This window comes from Hibiscus syriacus, unplaced genomic scaffold (genome assembly GCF_006381635.1).
Source record: "Hibiscus syriacus cultivar Baekdansim isolate YM2019G1 unplaced genomic scaffold, ASM638163v2 tig00005406_pilon, whole genome shotgun sequence".
Lineage (NCBI taxonomy): Eukaryota > Viridiplantae > Streptophyta > Magnoliopsida > Malvales > Malvaceae > Hibiscus > Hibiscus syriacus.
The window spans coordinates 4,910,230-4,930,809 of NW_024062056.1; the positions used below are offsets into that span (position 1 = coordinate 4,910,230).

The following is a 20,580-nucleotide window of genomic DNA, read 5'->3' on the forward strand; positions in this document are numbered from 1 at the left end:
CCACAAAAGATGCCCCACATTGTATGCTTCTAAATATCAATACCAAACCTTTTGTCTAATTCCTTACATTGGAGAAAGCTCTCTCATATTTGTGGAAAGGTAATATTTGGGGGATGCATTTCTTCTGAGGTAAGGTCAGGGTCCTTTTTTTCTTGGTATTCAATCTTGATACTTTTGTCAAAGATGTATAACTCTAATCGTAAAGAGTCTTTAATCCAGTGATTATTCAAAGAAATACAAGATTGCAAAATTGATTCAATGCTCATAACCTTAAAAGCAACACAAATTTATTTATATAACCTTACAAAAAGGCTTAGAAAATACCCAAAAAAAACATATTCAAACAAGATGCTGAAAATGAAAAGTACAACTGTGGTATATAACAACCTCCACTTATTCATCTAGCATGCCTCATTACTCCTAAAATATGGGTTGTATAATTGAACCAGAGTCTTTTTCCTCATTTTCCCCTCAGTTTCTTTCTTTTAGTCAGCTGATATCCCAAATTGAAATAATATTTCTTAGTGATGGGAAAAATTGGATTAATCGGTCCCTGTGTGATTTGCCAATGGGTTTCGGGACATATTTGGCTGCACATTGTCACCAAAATTTATGACATTCTTTGTTCTAAGGCTTTGGACGATTCTTTTGAATGCAATGCAATCTTCAATAGAATGTTCATTAGCTCCTGCATGATATTCACATTGCAAGATAGCATTGTACCACTTAGGATAGAGAGGTTGCATAGGTGATACATGATAGGGTGACATTATATGATTGTCATACAATTTTTGGAACAACTCCTTGTATGTTATAGGAATTGGATCAAACTGGGGCTTCTCTCTTTCTTGCTTCGGCTCCCTTGCCCCTTGTTTGATAGGGTTTTGCGTAGATGATCCAGTGTCCCGAGGTCGAGATATCGTGATGTTATTGGATTTGTATTCTCTCACATCATTGACCTCACTCTCTTTCTTTTTCATTAGTGATTTTTTACTAGATTTATCACTATCAAGTTTCCCACTCTTAACTGCTATTTCAATCATCTCACCAGTTGTGATTATTTCAGCAAAGTTCTTAAAGGAATTCCCTATAAGGTGAGTAAAGAAAGGAGCTTTTAAAGTGTTTACAAAAAGCACATTTGTCTCATCTTCTTCCATGGGCAGATGTACTTGTACAGCTATGTCCCTCCATCTCTGGGCATATAGTCTGAAATTTTAGTTGGATTTCTTTTCCATGTTCTGCAGTACCAGTCGATTGAGCCTTATATCTTTTACATGCTTATATTGTTCAAGAAAAGATTTTGCCAACTATTTCCAAGATTTAATATGATCTTTACTCAATTGGTTGTACCATCTCATGGCTGAACCTGTTAAGCTTTCTTGGAAATAGTGGATCAACAATTTGTCATCCCCTATATAACCTATCATTTTTCTGCAAAACATTATGATATGATCAGAGGGGCATTTCGTGCCATCAAATTTTTCAAAATCAGGCCTCCTGAATTTATGTGGTAACACCAAATCAGGCACCAAACTCAATTATTTAGCTTCAATTCCATACATGGTAGGGCCCTCCTTCATAGTCCTAACTTCCTCTTCTAGTTGTTCCCATTTTTAATCATTTTGTTTATTTGACTTTTTTTTCCTTTTTGATCAAAATTTGGAACATCTTCATGTTGTTGTTAGTTTGTAGAGGCACTAGGTAAATTTATGTTTACTCTTCCTAACTGAGTAACCATTCCTTGATGGGCTTTAACATGAGGTGGTGTAAAACCTGGGGGATACAGAGGTTCTTCAATAACACCAATAACTGGAGATTTTTCACGATTTGCTTACGGTGTAAAACCTAGAGGGTATAGAGGTTCTTCAGTGGTAATACTGACAATTGGAGTATTTTCTCATTCCATGCTTCTTCCTTGTAACATGCTTGGAATTTTTTCAATCAGGTCATTTTGGGATTTCAGCATTTGTTCATGCATTTCTTCTTGAACTTTCTTGAAGGTTTCTTGCATTTCAAGCTAAGTCCTTTCGAGTTGATCTATCTTATCATCCATTACTTTTTTTCGAGTATGATATGGATGCTTATAGGGGTCCAGTATTCTTCGTAAAAACAAAAAAAAAAACCCTTTTAATAAATTTGAATGTTTTATTAATGAATATGATAAATTTGACTAAAATGCAATGTAAAAGATCATATGCATATGTAAGATGCAAAATGCAAGGTGTTGATATTGGAATGATTCCTTAGAACAACTTTTATAGTAAAACGAAGTTTTAAACATATTACAGATACATATGCATTGTTTTCTACTTCATGTAGGACTCTTTGTTCCATATTTCTAGCCTTCTATATGAACATCAATCATGAATCAACATCATGGTATGAAAAATGTAATGCATAATGAAAATGATTTAAAAAAACAAACAAAGTAATAATGCATAAATTAAAAGAATCAACATGCTTTTCCTTGTGTGCTAACCTTATAAGAATCTCTTTGGGTTAGACTTTGCCTAAACTCAAGTTCTAGGTTTATTATATGCTGGGTTTGGATTTAAGGTAAAAGGGTCATCAAATTATCCTTTGTTGGTGCCCCCTTGGGCTATCAAACCCTTAATCCTAGTCCATCACAGACTTTCAAATTGAGTTCAATTTGAAGGAACACACTTCCTTATGTCCATAGAGGTGAAAACCACATGAGGAAAATAAGGTGTGAGCTCAAAGAATGGTCCCCTATCCCATACGGAGGTGAAAACCACACGAGGGAGTAGTTTCTCATTCAAACTAAATAGGATAAGAGCGGGGCTTTAGCTCATGTCACGAATGCAGTGCACAATGTGTGAGGAAAAGTAGAAAACACACAAATTTATTCTTTAAATCTAAAGAAACAAATAATGTACAAGACACAAATTTTTTTAAATCTGAAAACATTAACAAACAAGTTAGTTGGACTATTTAATTGTTAATTAATTCACAAAAAATGGTTATTAAAATAATCAAGGAAAAAATAAATTAAAACAAATTTATAATTTTACTACAAAGACAATTAATTAATAAACCGGTTGCTTGACTCTCTAAAAAATGGTACCCAGCAGAGTCGCCAAGCTGTCGAGACGGTTTTCCGCCCGGTGAAAACAAGTGTCATTGCTTTCTCAATATCGTCTCAAAAAAGTAAGTGTTTTTCTTTTGGTATAAGATAAAACACAATTTGTGGAGTCGCCACCAATCATTTTATCGAGGTGTGATTGGTCACCAAAAATGCTATGTTATTTTAATAAAATTTATAAAAATAATATTAAAATAACACAAAAAGGGTTTGTTTACCAGAAAATGAGTTCGGGAGTCGGTTACGTGCGGGGAAGGATTAGCACCACCACAACGCCCAAAATTAGTGCCTTTGTTTATTAATTAATGTCTTTGCAATAAATTAACAAATTTGTATTTAATTTCAATTTATGATCCCATAAAAATAATAATATAACCCAATTACGTATAATAATTTTAATTATTTAATCAAGAAAATATAAAAATTAAGGTTACTATTATAACTACTTAATATGCAAAGTATTATAGCTGTAAATAATCCTCTAAAAATATGAATATATTAAAAATATAAAAAATTAAGAGAATAAAATAAATATTTCAAGAAAACAAATAAAAAATGAATCATTATAATTAATTAAAATAAAAAAAACGTGGGTTTAATAAAATATTTTAGGACACAACTTAGTGGAATGTATTTTAAAATTGAACAATATAATTATAGTGCTCCACTTTCTAATTTTTATTATTACTTTTAATAATGATATTATTTTATGTTATTATTATTATTTTTCTATTCATTATATTATTTTATTTTAAGTACTAATATATATTATTAGGATACACATATATGACTAAAATAAAAAATAATAAATAAGTACTAGATTTAAAATATTTAAACATAAAAGGTAATAATAAAATAAAATTTGCAATTAAATAGTAACCAAAATAATAATATAGGATTAAATTAAAAAATATATAAATTATTTGTCAATACTCGAAATATTATAAAATATATATATTAAAAGTGTAAATAATCCTAAAATATTATTTAAATATATGTAAATATACGGTAGTGACTAAAATAAAAATAAATAAAATGTGAAGACAAAATTAAAAGATATAGAAACCTGATTTTGGTGACTATAATGGAAGATTACAGAATACAGGGACCACGGACGGGGTTAAACCAATTATGAAATTACACAGACACTCCCTTCCCAAAACGACGTAGTTTTGATAAGTGTATAAATAGACCAATATAAGCCTAAAATCATTAATTCTTCTCATTTGTAATTTTTTGCTCTCTCTCTAAAGGGAGAGAAGTTCTCCCTTCTCTCTAAATTCCCTCATCGGAGGAAGCTCCGTTCACCGGCCGGTCACTATTTCGACCACCGGCCAGTAACTATTCACGTCGCCGGCCACTATTCCGGTTACTATTTACGGCCAGAAAAAAAATAGCTCAAATCGTAGATCGGCTCACCCTAAACCCGAAATCACCCTTTTTTTTCTAAAAAACTTCAAAACGACCTAGATCTAAGATTTTAGCTTCGGTAAAACAACTTTTCCGACGACGTTTGGGCTTCGACGAAGGTAAGATCTCCTTTCTTTTCTTCTCCTTTTGGTTTGTTTGTTGCTTGTTGGTGTTGTTTGCTCTATTCCCGTTGTTGTTGTTTTCTTTTTTTTTCTTTGTAGGATTGACTTTTTATAGGCCTTGGAAGGCTTCAGATAACCGTTCATTTTGGTGAGTCACCGGATCTACTATGGTGACTCACCATAGGGCGAGGTGTGCGGCTCTCCTGCGACTTCTGGAGTCTTCTGGTGAGATCTGATGGTGACAGCGACGGTTGTGAGGTGTCACTGGAGAAGGCGGCGTCGTGGCAATCATCGGTTGGGGTACCTGGAGGCGGCGACCGAAATAACTTTAGGTTGGTGAACCCTAAAGTTTCTATTAGATTGGATCTGGAAAACGGGCCTCTATATTTGTAAACGGGCCTCCGAGATTGGGCCTTTTATTTTTATTGTATTATTTGTAATAATAATATAATTATTATAATAATAATAGTATAAAAATATGGGACGAAAATGACTGTCGACAGGAAGTATACATGAGTTGTCACATCATAGGCTCTAACAAGAATTTGATACAAAGCTTTGAAGTCTAATCCGATCATCGAACTTTATCCAAAAATGAATAAGGAATATCATTTTGAAAATAGGTGAAAGAATTCATCAAATAACATAAGATCAATATCAAACTTTATCCAAAAATGATTAAGGAATATCATTTTGAAAATAGGTGAAAGAGTTTATCAAACAACATAAAATCAACATTCGACTGACTCGTCTGAATACATCAATTTCATATAAACTCGAGTTGAAGGAATCCCAGGGGGTAACGAAAGTATTCTTGAAACATAATTTGTATAATTCAAATTTAAAAAAAATATGAGCTTTCAAACATTTGAAGCAACATAATCTCGGAATAACGAGCCATTTTTAACAAATAATCAAATCACCACAATAATAACTATTGTAAGAGCCTACCCTAAATCTTTTAGAATAAAGACGACCGCATACCACCAAGAAATATTCGAATGAGGAATATTAATTTTGGAAATGAGGGGTATTCATTTAGTAAGGCTAGAAGGAGTTCACTTATAAAAGCAAGTAAAAAAATCTATTAGATCGATTAAGAACATCATTTGACAATTATGGGCAAGAAATTACCTAGAATGAAAAGGCTTCCCCATATTAGATATATGAAAACCCTAATTGAACCTTATAAATTTAGAACTTATAGAAATTTCATTGATGGAATCATCCATCACCATGACAAAATCACAGCAAAATATCTAATATTATAAAAAGTATGAGAGCACTTATCACAATGATCGACTTTCGAGATATGACCAGAAACCTATGGTTAATAGGAATCGGACTAAAGAATGAACTCTTAATAACATATCACTACAAGAAAATATACCTTTAATGACACACGAACGATGACACACGCTAATTTATGACTTGCAAAAAATGTGTATCATAAAAAAAATATCATATTTTTTAAAAGCTGAACGATTTATGACTTACAATAATGTGTGTCATATTTAATAGTCATAATCCAAAAAATTTACAAAAACACGGAATATACTTTTTAATTGTGTGTCATATGTAAAAGTCATCTTTTATATATTCCCCATTATTTTCATCTTTTCCCACTTCTTCCCCTCACGCCTAATGTTTTCCACTCATTTCATTCTCTTTGTTAGGTCCAAGTTTGAATCCCCAGCCTCGTCCCTTCCACCGCGCCACCATCTCTCCCTCCGCCTCGTCCCACCTCTCCTCATCCTCCTCCCCCCATAAAATCGCTTTCCTTTTCTTGACCAACACCGACCTCCATTTTCGTCTCGTGTTTCCGGTTATTTCTCAGTCTCACTCTTTTTGGAAATCTGATTCTTTTTTGAGTTGATTTATGTTTGTAATGCATCTCTTCTTTTAATGCCAGTTGAAGTAAACCTTCAAGCACAGCTCGGCCTGATGATGTCCAAAAAGCCGTTGAACATTAAGATGTTAAAATGATTTTCCTTTATTTATCTATTTAAAAATAGTTTACTGATGATGGTTGTTGTTTGATGCTTATGTTGTAAGAATAATTTAATTTTAAATTAATTAGGGTTGGGTTTGGGGGTTTTAACTGAAATGTGAAAGTAAACTTTTCTGTTTTGCAATCAGAACCTTGAAAAGAAGCCTGAGCTACATTGATGGTCCCATACCTGTGCCTAACGATGATCAATTTCTCATGGAAAATGTATACAGAATATGAATATGTGACACATGTTTTTCTCTCTCTTCTTTTATGCTATCATTTTATCTATGCACTTTAAAATTTTCATCTATCTTGATAATCGTATTTTAGTTTAAGAGTTCCATTGTTTATGTACGGAGGATGAGGGGTTATGATGTACTCATATTGTTCATGTTGTTTGTTGTGTAGATGAATGGGTTAAAAGCCATGATATTCTTTTGTTCTGGCAAGTGAAACCTGTTGTTCATGTCTTTCAGGTACCATGCTACTCTGATTTTATTAAGGTTAAAAGGTTATCATTTTGTTATTATTATTTTGCTCATTTTTTTCCAACAATTTGACTTAGCAAGGTCTGTCTACACCTTGTTTGAAATTGAATCACATTTCAAATGAGCATCTACTTGAGTTTGTAGAAGAGGATGTTGATACAACATTTGTGTGGTTGCTTAAATTGAAAAATGTCTGACCGAATCTTCAGTTTATATTTAATGTTATCTGTTTAAAGTTGAATGGATATGATTCTTGACTTGCCAGCTTAGTGAGGAGGGACTATGTGAGGAATTAACTGCGGATGGCCAGTTGTCTAGCTTTAATGAATGGATCCTACCAGCTAAGGAATTTGATGGCATGTGGGAAAGGTTTGTCTACAGCTTCCATTTTTATTGAACGTTTGGATTAGTTTTTATATTGATTTTGGAACTTGATTGTGCAGCTTAAACTATGAATATGGCCTAAAGCAGCGGTTATTGTGTTATGCAGCTAGTGCATTACTTTTTACTGAAAAGGGTGTTGATCCTTTCCTTGTGTCATGGAATCGGTATGGAACCTCCTCATGACTTTCAATAAAGTAGTATCGTTTTGTTCCAAAAAAGAGTAGAAGAAAATGAAATGTCATTTCTCTCTTTCAGAACTAGTACGATGATCCTTATCTAGTAATAATGAGCAAACTGATTATTGTTTTATTTGGGGTTTTCATAGTTGGAATCTTATCTAGTATGACTAAAACTTCAAATAGAACATTCTGGATGTTGGATTTTGAATTATCAGCTTGTTGTCCATCTTTCAGCATTATGCATATTTACTTGTTCATACTTATTGCTTGACAATAGCACTTTGTTATAGTTTCGTATCCTTGATGATGCAAAGCTCTATAGAGAGGGAGAGAGCTTACTACGCATCTATGATCTATATAAATATACATGCTTACTTTTCAACATTCAAAATTTTCACGGAATTTGGCAGTTCACTTATTGCATGATATTGCACCGAGGGCAACTTCTAGAAATAGGATGAAGCAAGGCTTCATATGGTCTACTGGTCATTGGTTCAAGACTGTTAGCAGCAGATAATATTGGTTTCTTCTTCGATATTTTCTCTAATTATCTTTCATTTAGTTAACATGAAAGTTCAATTGATTACCGACATTGATAATAGTAGTAGCACAAAAATCTGATCAATGATTTTTCTTTCCTGCAACATTATTCTTTTATTGCATGATATTGCACCGAGGGCAACTCTAGAAATAGGATGAAGCAAGGCTTCATATGGTCTACTGGTCATTGGTTCAAGACTGTTAGCAGCAGATAATATTGGTTTCTTCTTCGATATTTTCTCTAATTATCTTTCATTTAGTTAACATGAAAGTTCAATTGATTACCGACATTGATAATAGTAGTAGCACAAAAATCTGATCAATGATTTTTCTTTCCTGCAACATTATTCTTTTACATGGGCCTCCAGGGACAAGAAAAACATCTTTATGCAAAGCACTGACACAAAAATTATCCATTAGATTCAGCACCAGCTCTTTTGTTAATTTCTGTGCCCAAAGCATATATCACTTTAAGGCCTTATACATTAGCTTGTGAGATGGTTAGTTCTAGCTGATTTTATTTTTGGCTTACCATTCTTTAGTCAGATATCCACAGTGCCAATTAATCAAAGTTAATGCACATTCATTGTTTAATAAATGGTTTTCTGAGAGTGGCAAGTTGGTATGTTTCTGTATCAATTTTTTGAACTTATGACAGAAGTATCATGACGTCCTGGATGTTAATGGTATGTAGTTTACATTCTTAACTCTGGTCCTAAACTTTAGGTTGCAAAGCTTTTCCAAAAAATTCAAGAAATGGTGGAGGAAGAACGCAATCCGGTATTTGCTCTAATTGGTGAGTCTTTTATTACCGAAGTTAGGGTTTTTATCATTTCTAGTCTTTCTAGCTTATGACTCTTTAGATATATGATGTTGCTGCTACCGTAGATGAAGTTGAAAGTCTTGCTGCTGCTATAAATGTTGCTTTGTCTGGTTCTGAACCTTCAGATTCCATTATGGTAACAGTTTTGTGCAAGCCATTAAACTTCTTTATATTTTTTCTCTTAAATGCACATCTTTATATGAGTATATTTACCTCAACTTTAGACCAGGTACAACTTGAAAATGTACCTCGGGTTGTAAATGCGCTATGAACTCAGATGGATAAGCTGAAATCAGCTCCCAATGTTATAATTATGACTACGTCCAATATAACTGCTGCTATTGGTAAGCCTATAATTCATTTCACATTGGTTCCTTATTCTGATTTTAGTTTTAGCAGATATGGTTTACTTCAAATTGCTGATCAACTTGAATTTGATGAGAGTAGAGTCCAGGAAGCTCTTGAGTGCTTCTAATCGAATCAGTTTTTGAATCAAAATGCTAGCTCTAGAGTGCTTTTAAACAAATATTTTTGAGTTGAATTGCTATTCAAGTAACGTGAATTTGATATTATGTTCCATTTCAAAAGTATGCTACCAACTTGACTTGCTTAAAATCATCTACTCCCGAGGTTAAGTCTCTAAAATGTTCTGTTTTTTATTTGATAGAATCATAGAATTCGAGGGTTGCTTGAGAAGTGTACTTCAGACCATGAAGTACGCATGGAAACATTGCATAATGAGTTACGTGAAAGAGCCATCTGAGACGCAAAGTGGCTCCAAATTCAAATAAACTCTGTAAGTGCTACAAGCTAGAACGGTGATCTGATAATTGTATGAGGAAAAAGTCTTGGTTCTCTAGCTAACTATGAGATTTTTTTATATATACTTTTTTAACTACTCAGTCGGATGCCAACTACACTTTTAGGAACGTTGAATTGCCTATAGAATTGCAACCGCTGGCCTTGACTAGTGAAGAAGTTGACGTTCTTAGAGGAAAATATATCAAAAGATTAACCGCTGTTCTTGTACAGCACATACCAGCTTTCTGGAAAGTGGCACTTTCTGTTTTTAGTGGGAACTTCGCAAAGGTGCTCTGAACTGTCTAAATCATTTTTGCAAGATTTGATTATATTATGCACTATATAACATTACATACTTGTTACTGATCATATAGTTGTTAGTTTGAGATCACATCTTTTGTTTTTCTATAATTTCAACTTATTTTCGATGGTCATATACTTATTTCATATTTTTTTTTACTTAGGATGGCAATGGGAAGGAAGAATACACGGATGATGACATTATGATATTCGCAAAGAATGGGTATCTTATGTGAAAAACTTTATTATGTCGTGATATTTTGTATCGACATATGATTACAATATTTTTGATAACATAATTTAAATATATTGTATGCAAATAGATTGCTTATATATAATATGATATATATATTTAGTATTATGAGGCATTAAATGTGATTTAGTTTGATTATTTGTCAATCTACAATATATATATATATATATATATATATATATATATATATATATATATATATATATATATATATATATAATTTATGAAATACAATAACGACACACGAATGTGTGTTATCATTTTTAATGACATGTGCTTCAATGACACGCAATGTAAGTCATAAATGCGCGTCATAAATTTATGACACAAATGTGTGTCATCTTCATTTATGACGGGGGCTTTAATGACGTGCAATGAGCGTCATAAATATGTCATAAATGCGTGTCATAAATGTGCTTCATAGATTTATGACTCACAATTGCGCGTCATCTGATATTTATGTCGGTGGCTTTAACGACAGGCATTTGTGTGTCATCCACACCCATAGATGACGTGCAATGCGCATCATTAAAGGGGGTTTTTCTAGTAGTGTTTACATCTAATCAACATGCCTTTACGAGTCATTAAATTGAGGGACAAAATGTGAACTTTCTTTTATACTAGCTCGATCAATTGGATATGATCCAGAGGGGCCCCTAAAACTCATCATTCCAAATTGTCACACTAACATTGATATTTTACCTTCTTTCTACACTCTGATATTCAAAATTAGATTGGGAAAGAACTTACATGCCTATTTCACATTCATGACATCAATCATAGGAAGATGTCGAGATCAACTTCTCCTCTTTAGAATCAATTATGCACTCAAGTAGTAGTTTCTCACTTTAATATAGTAATATCGTTTTTATCAAATTTTAAACCAAGTTAACATACTGACTTACCGATCACCGATGGATGAACGACATCAGAGTCTCAGTCTATGAGTACACTTTTCAACCTTTGAGGGCATGCAGGAATTGACCAGGTCAACCTAGAATCGGCTAAACTCTAGCTCTGATACCACTAAATGTAACACTCTTAACTCGACTCGAAAATCATTTCCAAAGGACGATGTCACATTAGACCACCGAAGTGATCTTACAAAATTAAAACCTGGAAAAAAACAATTTACTTAAAAAGATAAAATCACGAATGTTAGTATAAAAATATAAACATTTAGAAAAGGCAGAGACATTTATTTAAAAACTAAAATACATTAATAAATAATTTAAAATAGACTTGGGTAAAATCCCATCTCTACATGCATACTCAGGTCCACATCGTCGTACTCTAGTACTTCTACTAAGACTCCTCTGATAACAATGTTGTCACATCATGATCCCCTAAACCTGAACCTGTAGAGTAATAATTAAAAGGGTGAGCTATTAATCCCAGTGAGTACACATTGACCATACTATATTTCATGAGTCTCATAAAATCAACATGCTAGCCATTTTTGTACTTAAGACATTATTATAAGATTCTCATAGTCTTATCATTAATAGTCGGGTTCGTTATACTTACCCAAGGTCTATAGGATACATATATTTTCTCATCAGATTACCTTACACATTTTATCATATTCATGATCATGGTAAATCTAAGCTCAATATTTAGTAGGTATGATAATTATCCAATCTAGGATATTCCTCTAATTCATTAAAGTTTTTCACATCATGATAGTCTTATCATTAACTATTTATTTGACAATTGCCTTATTCAAATTAACATGTTTATCCTATCATCAACATTAATCATTAGTAACTAGTACATGTATCTCATGCATATACTCATCAATAGCAAGAAATCATATATCATGCATATAATCATCAATGGCAAGAATATGTATACCATGAATATAATCATCAATTGCAAGCATATGTATATCATTCATATAATCATCAGTAGCAAACACATGTATATCATGCATAAAATCATCAGTAGAAAGTACATGTATATGATGCATAAAATCATCTATAGCAAGCGTATTTATATCATGCATATAATATTTAGTATTAAGCGCATAAATATCATGCATATAATCATCAGTAGAAAGCACATGTGTATCAGGCACATAATCATTAGTAGCAAGCGCATGCATATCATGCATATAATCATCAGTAGCAGTATATCATGCATGGGGACATCAATATTGATGTATCATCATGAAATATTATTAAGGATGCTCGAAGTAAACTCTAATAAGGGTCTACCAAGGTGATGGGGCCAAAGTGTCGTACTAATGCAAAATGACTATGCTATAGTACATAAACCCGAAGGTCTAAATGCATTAGAGTGCTATGAACTCATAGGTCCAAACTCATTAAAGTGTAATACCATCATGGAGTTATTCCGCTAAGGTGAACAATCTTAAGAGACCAAGACGTAGCTTCTCGACCCTAGGCATGCCATTGTACCTATGATCACCATTTTTTACTTTATTTATTTTACACCCAAAAGTCAATCGGGCCCTAAGCCTAACTAAACCCAAACCCTTTTACAATTTAAACCCAACCAAGACCCAACTAAAAACCCAGACCCGAGGTCCAAAATCAGATCCAACCCAGGTCTAACCTAGCCCTAGGTAGCCACCCACTTCCCCAACTAGCAACCACCGATTTTCTGTCCCAATCCCAACAAAGCCTTCCCTGCAAGCCAAGCTCCACGCCCCTGTAAAAACAAGAAAAAAGAAACAAAATTTCAATGATTATAATTTTTGTAAAAATAAGTATAAGACCCATGCATTAACACTGTAAAAGGATGGGAACAAATATTGTAATTGGTTCTTTCAAAGCAATAAACAAGGTCATTTTTATATTTATTTTTTTCTAAGTATTTGAATATCTTTATTTTCCTATTTTTTTTGTGTTTTTGTTTTCGATTTTGGGATCTAAGTAAAAGAAAGTTTTTAGATTTTGAAATAAAAACATAGGCCTTTTTATTCGAATAATAAGAACAACCAAACAATTTTTTATAGTAAAAATACGAAGAAATTAAAAGAAATACTAGATCTAGGCTTACCTGAGTTGAGAGAAGGTCACCGGAGTCTAGGGAGCTGAAGGGTTTTGAGCCAGTTTCGAGTAGTTTTAGGGGGTTTTCAGTAGTTTTAAGCTCTAAACTAGACCCTAGGTGGGTAGTGCTAGGTTTGATGTATTTTTGGGGGCATTTTGGTTTTTTTGACATCCGTGTACAGTGGTCGGATGACGGTTGGAGAGGTTCAGGGCGATCGGTAATAGGTCGGCCAAGGAGAGAGGGGAAACTGTTTTTAAACTTTTTTTGTTTTTTTCTAAATTTCGGTTGAAATGAAAAAAGCTTGTATATGTAGAAAAAAGCTTGTATATATAGAAAAAAATTAAGGGTAAAATCTCGTTTTAATCCCTGTTATTTTTAGTGTGTTTTTATAGTTTGGTCACCTATAGGGACCAAAACTATTATTTTACCTTTTTTTATGTGTGCCTTATATTTTTGGGTTATTCATGGTTTAGTCCCTGTTATTTTAGCGTGGTTTTTCATTATGGTCTTGTAGGGTTTAAAGTTATAATTTTCCCTTTTTCTCTACATGTTATATATATTTTTTGTAAAATTGATGTCTGGTCCCTGTAAGTTAACTGTGTTTTTGCATTTTAGTTATGTGGGATGACTTTTTAATTTTTTAAAATTTGTATGGAATGATTTTGGAATTTATCCTTTTTAATTTACAGATTATTTTTAGGCTTAAATAAATAGGTAATTTAATTTCCGCGTGTTTTTGTATTTTATTCCCTAGTATGTTTATTCTATTCATTTTATGTTGTGTTTTTTCTATTTTTTATATTATTTATTATTTTAATTAGGTTTATTAATTGTTTTGATATATCATTGTTTAAATCCTTAGATTTAGTTTTTAGATTAGGTTAACATTCGAATCGAACTTAGAAATTAGTATGACACTCTGGTTTAATTAGGAAGCAATTTGAGTCGAGTTTTCGCATAAGATGCTCGATTACTGATAACTCCATAAAAAGACTCAATTTCTAGTCTTTTCACTTAAGTTATTGCTCGTCTAAACAAAGTATGCACAACATTTTTGTTGCATTTAGTTGCATTTAGGTTATATTTGTGGTGAATAAGTTTTACTTCTACAAAGTTTATGTTTGAATAATGCTGCTGAGGAGAAAGAGTCTGTGTGAATTGTGTATGTCCAGGAAATTTACTTCGGGAGAACATTTCATTCGCGATAACATAATTTGTAAGGGCCAAGGGAATAGAGAAGTTAAAGAAAGTGAGGAGCATATTTATCTAGCCAAGGCAAGGTTTATCTGGAAAGTCTAAAGCGGATATGACGAGATCGCCCATGTCACATGTCAGCTGTAAGACTTCCTTCACATGCAATCAAGCCCTCAAGATTCTGACAACAGCCATCCGCCTTTTCTTTTTTATCTTGTACAAGATAATAACGGGTATTTAGGGAATCTTTATTTATGCGAAACCCTAGGAGATTTCCCTTTATAAATACACAGCCATTGCCGCCAAAAGGAGGCAAGGAAGTTAGAAGAGCTTTACTTAAAGTGTGAGCAAGCAACTGCAGTGCTTCCCCACCGTCTACCAACCGACCTTCCTTGGTGTCCTCCATAGCTAGACTGTAGTAGAGCGACGGTCAGGTCTCGAGAGAGGTTGACCGCCAAGGCAGGCATGGTGTTGATCAGAATTGTCACGACAGAGCCCCGGTTTGGAAGTCGTTCTTCATTTGTTTTTAATTTCCTTACGTATGTGGGGTTGTATTAAACGATGATACTTGGTTGAATTTTCGATAACACAATGAAATGTCATACTAGGTGTTAATCTTTGTTTTTCCTAAACAAGTATTTTATGCTTTATGAATGAAGAATTATGATTCTGGTCATAACTGTTTTGTTCATTGTTTGAATATTTCTCCTTGACACTGTAAGAGCTTCGAGAGATTGCCTGGGGTCTTGGTGAAACATGTCTGGCAATGTAAGAGCGTCGAGAGATTGCCCTTTGTCTAGATATTGATTCTTAGATTCGAGAGAATTAAGATAGATCTACGTGAACAGTGGAATGGTATGGGATGTTGATATTCTAACTTGTCTACCTTAGAGATAATGAGCGGGTTTTAATCGACTAAAAGGGATAGATGCTAAAGTAAGATAGACAACGACTATAGTTTATGCTAAAAGGTATTGCTACAACAATAGTCTGACAAACCAAGGGTTGTAGTTAACACTGAGTAGTATTGCCATAGCAACCCTCTAAGAATACTTAGTAATCCTGTCGGGCAGCTTAAGAATGTCATAACAATTCATTCTGGACTTAGAATAATTGTTTTTCAATACAAAAGACTAGCTTGAGTGCTCTGTGATACGTCTGAATATGTGAGGTTGTTTTAGAAATATTTGAATCAACATTTGTTCTTGCTTTATTTATTCTATTTCATTAGTTTTGTATATTTATTTTGTCTCGATCAAACTTTTCAGCAATCATACTTTATAGAATTTTCTTGCTTTATTACTAATAGTTTTCTAGTTTGACAAGATAGTAGGAATTAGATTACGACAACTAATTCTAGTTGTGGTGAAGCTTAAAAACATTTGACCAATCCCTGAGGAGATGATAACTCACTTACCCTATATTAATTGATTCGATTGTGTATACTTCACATAATTGCTTGCCTTAACATATACATTTACAAGCGATCAAATTTTTGGTGTCGTTACCAGGGATTGGTAACTAACGTAATTTTTAATTTTCGCCATAATAAGATTTTTCTTGTCACCTTATATTTACTTAGTTTAACGTATTTTATTTTCTTTTGTAGGTTTTTATCATTGCATGACCTTGAGATATGCTGGTAAACTATTGGTGCCATTCGACTCTGAAATTGAACAGTCGTTCAGACAAAGGCGACGTAACCAATGAACCAGAGAGTATATAAATCAACTACAATTTCAAGGCAACAACATGGGAGATCAAGTAGATCCTAATGCAACAATTAATCTTCAGAGAGAGGTTACGAGACCACGAGAAATACGAGATAATTTGAATCCAATTCTTGATGATCTCGATCCAGGCATCGCGGCACCAGAAATACAAGCAACTTATTTTGAGCTTAAACCAGTGATGTTTAACTTACTAAATTCTATTGATCAATTTGGTGGTTCACCTAATGAGGATGCTAGACAACATATTCGTGCCTTCCTTGACGTATGCGATTCATTCCGACAATAAGGAGTGTATGAAGATGTGCTTAAACTAAAACTTTTCCCTTATTCCTACGTGATATAGCGAGAGCTTGGCTTAGTGGAGTCCCTTCAGGCTCAATGGAATCTTGGGCGGACCTATGTAAAAGTTTCATACTTCGATACAATCCACCAAATTTGAACACACAACTTCGCAATGATATTGTAAGTTTTCACCAAGGAAATGATGAATCAATGTATGAATGTTGGGATAGGTATAAAAGTTTACTTCGTAAGTATGTAAACCATGAATTTCATGACTAGACCCAAGTAGTGATGTTTTACAACGGAGTTAATGCACCTACTCGAATGATGTTAGATGCCTCAATAAATTGTACCTTACTTGACAAATCACCCGAGGAAGCCTTTAATATCCTGATAAGATAGCAAATAATGACTACCAATTCCCAAATACAAGGTTGGGAATGGCAGAAAGACATCTGGAGCATATGAAATAGAGGGTAAAGATTCAGTAGCTTCTCAAATTTCTGCCATAACTATTATGTTGAAAAATTTGCAGTGTCCTAATGAGGTGAGAGAAGTCAAGGCAACTAGTAATGCATGCATATTCTGTCATGGCAACCATCATGAGAGTGAATGTCTGGAAAATCATAAATCCACCAATTTTGTGGGCAACTACAACTAAAGTAACAATAACCCCTATTCAAATACATACAATCCGGGATAGAGACAACATCCAAATTTTTCATGGAGTAATCAAGGGAACAATAGCAATCAAGTAGCGAACTACAATAGGCCACAGCAGAGTAACCAGACCATCAACAATTTCAAAATCAGCATCATCAGTTGCCTTGGCAAAACACTAAAGGTACAACTTCTTCCTCTAATACCCATTCTAATTCTAATTCCTTGGAATTTCATTATAGGAATTTATGGCCTCGACAAAAGATTTCATGGCTTCAACAAAGACCCTGATGCACGAGCACTTATCAATGATAAAAAACCAAGAAAACTTGTTGTAAAGCCATAGTTCATCTCTTCTGCAAAGCCATAGTTCATCTCTAATAGCATTAGAGAACCAAGTGGGTCAAATTGCCACGACATTGCATTCCTGCCCACAAGGAAATCACTAAACATCATGGAAATGAATAGTGCAATGTACTTATATTAGGAGTGGAACACAGATCAACCAGAATGACAAGTTTGGGGGAGAACAGTTGAACAATTCTAGCCAAGGCACTACACAATCATAAGATCAAGCCAAAGATATGGAGAAGGATGAATTGCTCAAAGAAACGAAAAAGGATAAAGGCTCAGAAAAACGTCAAACAGATAATGGTAATTTCTTGGCCAAGGCCAAAGATTCCTCAACACAAATAGTGGATAATGTGAGACCTCCACCACCGTTCCCTCAACAATTAAAGAAACATAATGACGATGTCCGGTTCAAGAAATTTATTAATGTCCTGGACCAGTTGTATATCAAAGTACGCTTACTTGAAGCCATCGAGCAGATGCCTTCCTATGCTAAGTTTCTAAAAGACATCGTTACAAAGAAAAGGAAGGTAGAAAATATTGCCACGATAACAGAAATCTGCTCTACAGTAAGCAAACTCCCACTAAAACAAAAAGACCCAGATAATTTTGTAATACCATGTTCAATTAGAAACAATTTTGTAGGATGAGCTCTCATTGATTTAGGGTCAAGTGTAAATTTGATACTAGAGTCCATATTTTTAAAACTAGAAAGGTATCGAGCTTGTCTAACTACAGTTATCCTATAGTTAGCTGATCGGTCTTATGTGCGGCCTGAGGGCAGAATAGAAGACATCATAGTGAAGGTGGATAAATTTCTATTTCCAGTTGATTTCCTCATCTTGGACTGCGAAGCCAATGAATATGCACCTATCATCCTTGGACGACCCTTTTTAGCCACTGGAAGAATCCTAATAGATTGCAAAAAGGGAGAGTTCACAATGCAGGTAGGAGAGCAAAGCGTCATAATCAATGTATTCAACTCCATGAAATATGTGGACGATTTAGAAGAATGCTAATACATTAGACGCACAGACTCAATAAAAGAGGAAGAAAAGGTAATTCTTGGCCACGATGAACTTTTAAAGCTAGATGAGTACAATGTTTTATGCCACAACTCAATAACAATGATGCAGAAATAAGAAAAGCATGGCTCCGGTGAATTATTTCTAGAAGATGACTCTGAAAACTATGGCCATTTCAATAATAGTTTGAATAAAGCACTAAATGGGTTCTCTGCTAACGACACGAAGGCAAATTATGAAGGAGAGTAAGAGGAACAATCTAGTTTTTTTCATGCTAGACCAGGTATGAAATTCGAACCCTTGGACTTTAATGAGGTTAACCCTCCAGAATCATCTCTACATCATTGACCTAAATTGGAACTTAAAACATTTCCATCACATTTGAAATATGCCTACCTAGGTGGTAATGAAACTTTACCAGTGATAATTTCTGCCAATCTAACCTCCGAGCAGGAGAATAGTTTGTTAAATGTTTTGTCACAACACAAAAAGGCTCTCGGATGGACAATGACAGACTTAAAGGGAATCAACCCGACCATATGTATGCACAAGATTAATTTAGAAGACAATCACATTACTTCAGTATAACCACAAACAAGACTCAACCTGATCATGAAAAAGGTAGTCATGAAGGAAATCATAAAATGGCTAGATGTGGGAGAAATTTATCCTATATCTGATAGTTCATGGGTCAGCCCGGTACAGTGTGTACCAAAGAGGGGTGGTGTGACCGTGGTAAAAAAATGAACATGATGAGCTCTTAACTATTAGAACAGTCACGGGCTGGCACATATGCATGGATTATAGGAAACTTAATAAAGCCACAAAGAAAGACCATTTTCCACTCCCTTTTATTGACCAAATGTTTGATAGGCTAGCAAGAAAAGCATTTTACTGTTTCGTTGATGGATATTCAAGATATAATTAAATAGCCATAGCACCGGAAGATAGAGAATACTATTTTCACATGTCTATATGGCACCTATGCATTTAGACGAATGTCATTTGGGTTGTGTAATGCCCCAGCCACCTTTCAGAGATGCATGATGGCCATTGTTCAAATATGGTGGAAGAGTGCATGGAAATATTCATGGATTATTTCTTTGTCTTAGGCGACGATTTCAATCGATGTCTCGGTAATTTACCCTAAGTACTAAAACGATATGAAGAAGCCATCCTAGTACTAAAGTGGGAGAAATTACATTTTATGGTAACCGAGGGAATAATGTTCGGTCACAGAATTTATTGTCAATGAATTGAAGTCGATAGAGCCAAGGTGGAAGTAATCGCAAACTTACCTCCACCCACCAACGTGAGAGGCGTACGTCATTTCCTTGGACATGTAGGCTTCTACAGGCGGTTCATAAAAGATTTTTCTCAAATCTCAAAACCCTTGTGCCTTTTACTTCAACAAAATCAACCCTTTGTGTATAATGATGATTGTTTGAACACTTTTACAGATTTGAAGAAGAAACTTTCGAAAGTACCAATCGTTGTTCCACCTGACTAGATGGAACCTTTCGAGATCATCTGCGATGCTAGTGATTATGCAGTCAGGGAAGTGCTAGGGCAACGGAAAAGTAAAATCTTTCATGTTATCTACTATGCTAGCCGTACCCTTAATGACGCACAAGTAAACTATACCATCACTGAAAAAGAACTTTTAACACTAGTATTTGCATTCGATAAGCTTAGGCCATACCTCATAGGCACTAAAGTCATTGTGCGTACAGATCACTCTGCCATTAAATATTTGATCAATAAAAATGATGCAAAGCCTGGGGTAATCAGATGGATATTTTTTCTACAGGAGTTCGATTTAGAGGTCAATGATAGAATGCGTACGAAAAATCAAGTAGCATATCATTTGTATAGACTAGATAAAAAAATTAATTGTCATAACATGACAGAGATTCAAGACGAA

The 20,580-nt window shown here is 34.1% G+C and overlaps 1 protein-coding gene and 1 long non-coding RNA gene across 2 annotated transcripts; both read left to right on the top strand.

Annotated features, from left to right (window-relative positions):
• The first annotated feature begins 4,802 nt into the window (after positions 1 to 4,802).
• On the top strand, positions 4,803 to 9,012 carry LOC120199230 (pachytene checkpoint protein 2 homolog). Its single transcript, XM_039200387.1, has 5 exons — positions 4,803 to 4,860; positions 7,037 to 7,104; positions 7,382 to 7,485; positions 7,560 to 7,664; positions 8,946 to 9,012. Exons 1-5 carry the CDS (start codon positions 4,803 to 4,805, stop codon positions 9,010 to 9,012), a joined length of 402 nt encoding a protein of 133 aa, XP_039056318.1.
• Positions 9,013 to 9,120: 108 nt separating this feature from the next.
• LOC120199248 lies at positions 9,121 to 10,343 on the top strand. Its single transcript, XR_005523439.1, has 3 exons — positions 9,121 to 9,838; positions 9,946 to 10,131; positions 10,308 to 10,343. It is a non-coding gene; the product is annotated as an uncharacterized LOC120199248 (long non-coding RNA).
• The last annotated feature ends 10,237 nt before the right edge of the window (positions 10,344 to 20,580 follow it).

Excerpts from the sequence above, each read along its gene's own strand:
- LOC120199230 (XM_039200387.1), top strand. The coding sequence starts at position 4,803 with ATGGTGACTCACCATAGGGCGAGGTGTGCGGCTCTCCTGCGACTTCTG. Across the intron at positions 4,861-7,036 it reads GCGACTTCTGGAGTCTTCTG|ATGAATGGGTTAAAAGCCAT; the intron begins GTGAGATCTGAT and ends TTTGTTGTGTAG. Across the intron at positions 7,665-8,945 it reads TTCCTTGTGTCATGGAATCG|GTTGCAAAGCTTTTCCAAAA; the intron begins GTATGGAACCTC and ends CCTAAACTTTAG.